General features: G+C 33.6%; 1 protein-coding gene across 2 annotated transcripts in view; it reads left to right on the forward strand.

Annotated features, from left to right (window-relative positions):
- LOC136028430 (uncharacterized) overlaps positions 1–5,776 on the forward strand; it is a 28,002-nt gene extending 22,226 nt beyond the window's left edge. For both annotated transcript variants that reach the window (XM_065706271.1, XM_065706272.1), the window contains exon 3: positions 5,529–5,776. In XM_065706271.1, the coding sequence (XP_065562343.1) occupies positions 5,529–5,718 (190 nt within the window). In that variant the 3' untranslated portion in view covers positions 5,719–5,776. The remainder of the gene's footprint in view (positions 1–5,528) is intronic.
- The last annotated feature ends 224 nt before the right edge of the window (positions 5,777–6,000 follow it).

The raw sequence follows: 6,000 nt of genomic DNA on the forward strand, positions 1-6,000 counted from the left end.
AGAAACAGACAAAAATGACGTTCCGGAGAGCGTCGCGGAAAACACGGAATTCCTTCAGATCACCTTTTGCGAGTTTATACCTCTTTTATACAGTTTTGCCTTGAATACTGTTCCCCCATTTGGCATTACGGCCTAACGCAGGAGTAGTTGGACACGATTGAGAGAGTTCAATTTTGGGCATTGTTGGTAATTTCAAAAGCACCCAAAGTCGTATGTTGTGCCAGCCTTCGACATTTTGGCCTTGACTCCCTTGCTAGCTAGCGAAAAAAACTATTGCTTGCTTTTGGTACAGGGGTGCTGAACACCACATCCCATAGATCCATACTGCCGCCTGATTTCAAACCACATCGAGAAACACCTGCAAGAGAAGTGGCAAGATGTACCTCGTGTACAGCCAATCAATGAGTCTTGAAACAGATATTTGAAAAGCTTTGTTCGCTCATTTGTAAAGTTTTTTTTATGTTACTGCTAGTAAGTGAGAATAGCTTCAGCTCGCTAGTTATATCATATTTTGACTAGTCAGTTATTTTACTGATTTTATGTGGACGATAGGCTTTATTTCAAATTATCTCATAAGTGTTGACTGTGGATTGTACATGTATTTGTGTTTTGACGACTAAAAAGAATATTTGGCTTGTCCGCTGCTTTAGTTCGTTAGTTATGTTTTATTATATTTTGACTAGTCAAATATTGTGTACTGATTTTATGTGGATGATTAGAATTATTTTAAATTATTTCATATGTGTTAAGTAGAGATTGTATAAATATTTGTGTTTTGACGACTAAACGAATATTCGGCTTGTCCAGTGCTCGTTTTTTAAATAAATTGATTTGAATTGAATATTATCTAATTAGAAATATTTGAGCATTTAAGAAACTTACATCTTAGTTTTCAGAAATAAGAATACTCATGGATAAAAAATATCTCGGTTTTAATAATAATATTTGGTAACTTAAGAAATATAAGATTTAGTTTTCATGAAAAGAAACACACAGTTAAAATAAATATTATTTTATTAAACATATTTAATCGTTTACGAAACTGGGGGATTAGTTTTCTTAAATAAAAACACAAACGGTTAAAATACATTTGATTTTCTTGATAATATTTCATTATCCAAGAAACTTGGGTTTTATGTATTCATAAAAAGAAGGGACACGGTTAAAATACATCTTATTTTATTAAAAAATATTTGAGTATTGAAGAAACTCTGGTTTGAGATTAAGAAATAGGAACACGTACGGTTAAAATACATCTGATTTTATCAATGATGTTTTATCATTTGAGTCACTTGGGGTTTAGTCTTCATAAGAAAAGAACGCAGACGGTTAAATCATATCTTATTTTATTAAAAATACTTGAGCATTTAAGGAACTTAGGCTTTAGTTTAAACAGGGAATTTATTCTCTGTTTTGTTCAAAGAGACAGCATTATTTAGTTGAGGTTCTTGCTTGATTCTATGAAAGCTGTTTTTAAACAAATGAATATTGTAAGTTGTACCCGGGGGCGGGTAAGTTTTTATGGAATGGGTGGTCTACTAAACTTCGGATGGGGTTCATTTAAACGGAAATGAAAGCTTTAGCTCTTACCTGTACTTAATTACTTGCTAGTACTCGCTGCAAATTCAAGCCGTGTCCAGTCACATCATGGTGTACACCAGACGACGACATATCTCCTTCCAGAGACTTAGCTTGAGCATTGCAGGCTCTACGATCTTCAGCCACTGACGATCCGGACATTGGCCATACTTTCGAAATCCTTCGATTGGCTCCATATAACTTCACTGTAGCAAGCCACGTCTTCTTTTGGTTCTTTGTCCAGCATTGTTGAAAAGCTCAGTAATAATGCCCTAGGGATTGTCAACCCCCTTCAAATAAACTGTAAACTTGTTTAAACAATAAACTGTAAGTTTATTATTTACATATAGAATAAGTTATTGGGCATGTTTGAACTTTATTTTCCAAAAAGACCAAGGGTATTCAGGTAAACCTTTCAGAAAATGTTGAGGGAGTGTTGACTAAATCAAACCACGTTATGTGCATACGATTTTATTACTAAATCACGATATTAATTAAGAAATTAAAGGAAATGACATACTGACCCAACAGTCAATATTTGCTATATACTAACGGCTACCACTGCCCCTACTGCTATTAATACTGCTTCTTGTGCTCTTGCTACTATTAATAATAAAAAACTATTACTGCTCCTACTATTACCGCTAATATTATGATACTATTACTTTTAAGGTTACACGCATGAAGATGAAAATTTTACAGAAAATTGAGGGGAAACTTTCACTAAATCAAAACACAGTATGTGCATGCAAACTGTCAAAAAAGCATATATCAAGAATGGATTTGGGTATTGAGTTAGAGCTATGTAAGTCTAAGATTGTTAAGGTGAAAAGTTCATCAAAAAGGGGGTCAAAAGGGCACATCAGCAACATTTTTGGAACATCTAACCGAATCAGGATGAAACTTGCGGGATATCATAAGGAGGATATTCAACTGACCAAAAGAGACTATGTACATATTACTACCGTTGTTAATACTGCTGCTACTACTCTTACTACTGCTAATACAACGCTGCTATTGCTAATTAGTGTCGCTACTACTTCTTCTACACCCACCACAACTACTATGATACAAGTAGTCTTCACGATAGGTCCATGAAGGTGGTTAAATAAAAAAACAAGTTTTTTTTTAAATGAAAGTAAGGAGCAACATTAAAACTTAAAACGAACAGAAATGACTCCGTATATGAAAGGGGCTTTTCCTTCTCAACGCCCCGCTTTTTACGTTAAAGTTCGACTCTTTCTCTTGACTCTATTTTTAAAACAGTAAGAAACTTTATCGTAAAGAGCGGGGCGTTGAGGAGGAAAAGCCCCTTTCATATACGGAGTAATTTCTGTTCGTTTTAAGTTTTAATGTTGCTCCTTACTTTCATTTAAAAAAACTTGTTTTTTTTAATTTAATTTCTGGATGTTTTTGAATTAATGCATGTTTTGATCTTGGCTCTCCGCACATAAATAATTAAATCGAAATTTGCATATTAATTAATTGCAATTAATCGGAAGATTTTGAGAAAAAGGAGCGAGGGAGGAGGCCTAGTTGCTCTCCAATTTTTTTATTACTTAAAAAGCAACTAGAACTTTTAATTTTTTACAAACGTTTTCATTGGTAAAAATATAAGTAACTTACGAATTAACTTACGTAACAAACGTCTATATTCGTATGCATTTATTGCGTATATGAGGGGGGTTCAACCCTCGTCGATACCTCGCTCTTTACACTAAAGCTTAAATTTTGTCCCAACTCCTTAAGAATGACCTCTGAATCACAAAGGCCGTAGAATTAATGGTTGAAATTACTAAAAATACTTTAGCGTAAAGAGTGAGGTATAGCAAGGAGGTAAACCCCTCATATGCATAACAATTTTTGTTCGTTTTAAGTTTTAATCCTGCTCCTTACTTTCAGTAGAAAAAACTTTTCATATCTATTTTTCATTGTTATTTGAAATAATGCTAGAAAATCTTGCGGCCCCTTCATTGAAATTCTCTTCCCCCATGAAAAGTTTCTCCATGGAAATATCCTCCAACATAACCCCCCTCAACTCTCCCCCCTAAACCAAAAAATCCCCCTGAAAACGTCTGTACACTTCCTAGTAACAATTACTATATATAAACACAGGTCAAAGTTTGTAACTTGCAGCCCCTCCCACGGGGACTGCGGGGGAGTAAGTCGTCCCTAAAGACATAGTTATTAGGTTTTTAAACTATGGTGAATAGACTGGCTATCTCAGAATTTTTTTTCCGGTGACCTTTGGGAAGAAATGAGCGTGGGAGGGGGCCTAGATGCCCTCGAGTTTTTTGGTCACTTAAAAAGGGCGCTAGAATTTTTAATTTCCGTTAGAATGAGACTTCTTGCGACATTCTAGGACCACTCAGTCGATACGATCACCCCTGGGAAAAAAAACAAAACAAAAAAAAAACAAAGTATGACTTTTAGGGGGTGTTTCTCCCTATTTTCTAAAATGAGGCAAATTTTCTCAGGCTCGTAACTTTTGATGGGTATAACTGATCTTGCTGAAACTTATATATTTAAAATCAACATTTGAATGCGATTCTTTTGATATAACTATTGGTATCAATAGTCGCTCCTTACTACAGTTCATTACCACGAACTGTTTGAAAACTTGAGAATATATATATATATATATATATATATATATATATATATATATATATATATATATATATATAATTGATGGAGTAGTAATTGATGGAGTTGGAGCATATTGACTTTAGGCTAGTTAACCATACCACTCAACCAGCCTGAAAGTATTGACTTGACGCTCGAAGCTATTCCTAAGATACAGGTGATAACACCCTTTAGACAAACTGCAGGTACACAGTGTTTTAAATGTTTTAAATTTAGTTTCACAGCTAGTTAGTATGTCTTAAAAGTTTAAACTACATACCCTAAGCCGTTCCTGCAAAATTTCCGATCCGTTTTGACCACATGCATGCACAAAGTACGTTTAAATTAACTAAACATTCCTCAAAATTTTCACCTTCAATATCCTTAAGGTTTGAAGAGTCAAATATGCTCCGATTTTCAAAAATCGATTTCTAGGTGTAAATGGAGGAGAATATTCATAGCATATCGCCCATTTTCCAAGGGCTATGTGGGTCATGTCACTTTCAGAGGAAAAGCTAAGGTATCTTTCAACTATGCTGTGGAAAATTAATACCTCAAAATTTTGATGTGATGTCTTTGAGGCGAGGCACCCAAAAGTGGAATGGAACAGGGGCTCGTTAGCCTCTAATCATTTTTGAATCTTAAAAAGCGAACTAGAACTACCAATTACTCTCTTAGGTTTTTCGTAAGAAATGGGTTAGTGAACAGAAAAAAAACAACAACACATAAATCCAACATCGCTCTTTACTTAGGCAAAGTAATTGCATCGCCTACAAAAAAGCAGTATCCATTATAAAGTGATATTTGAAAAGGAATATAAAGAAGAATTGGGATACTAATTATACTCTTTAAAAAACAACACTACTCTTATTTTATTTTTTCCTTGACTTCCTTGATTTTTACTATTATTCTTTCCTTTTAATTTCTTTATTTTAATTTTATTATTCTTGCTCTGGATAAATTATTTTCCTTGTGATTTTTAATGCGTTTTTTTTTTTTTTTTCGTATTCTTTCAATTAAGGAGCAGTCACTCTGGAGGAAGAACAAAATTTGGTCAAGAGCCACAAGGGTGAATTATCTTTAGAAATTTTTTTGGTTTATCTTAGTTTTCTTAGTTAATCTAAGATACTTAGTCAGTATGTCTAATTATATTTCTTTTAGGAATAATCTTACTCTTTCTTTATTTAATCTTTGACTTTTTTTCTTACTCTTATGGTTTGTCCATACCATCTAACTTCTTTTTTTTTTCATTTTATGCACTGGTTTCATTATTTATATTATAATTTTTATTTTGTTCTATTCTGTTCGCACTCTTTCAATTCTAGGGCTGTCACCTTGGACGAAGAAGAAAAAGTTGGACAAGAACCACAGGAGCGAATTTTCTTCAGAAGATTTAATATTTTGAAGAGCCTCTTGTCAACTGCCACTGTCATTAAAGCAAAAACAGTTTCAACAGTAAAAATAACTGTGTTTGCCACTTGCACACCTCAGTATGGTCCTATCCATCAGTGCTAGAACCATATAAATTTTTTATTTTTGGTTGATTTCTTACTCTATAAATCTGTTGGGAAGATTTGAGTTTATATAAATTTAGTTCTTTAGTAGTTGATTTGCTGCAAAAAGTTGTTGCGTTTACCAGGGCCAATTTTTTTTATGATAATAAGGGAGCAGCAAAATAGTCAAAAAAGCTGTCTAGTGTTCACTAAATTATGCAGAAATTTTAAAGCTGATTTTTTTTTTATCGAGAATGTACATTAAATGAATATATTTGGTGAGAAGTATCAAACACCGCATTTG

This window comes from Artemia franciscana, chromosome 6 (genome assembly GCF_032884065.1).
Source record: "Artemia franciscana chromosome 6, ASM3288406v1, whole genome shotgun sequence".
Classification (NCBI taxonomy): Eukaryota; Metazoa; Arthropoda; class Branchiopoda; order Anostraca; family Artemiidae; genus Artemia; species Artemia franciscana.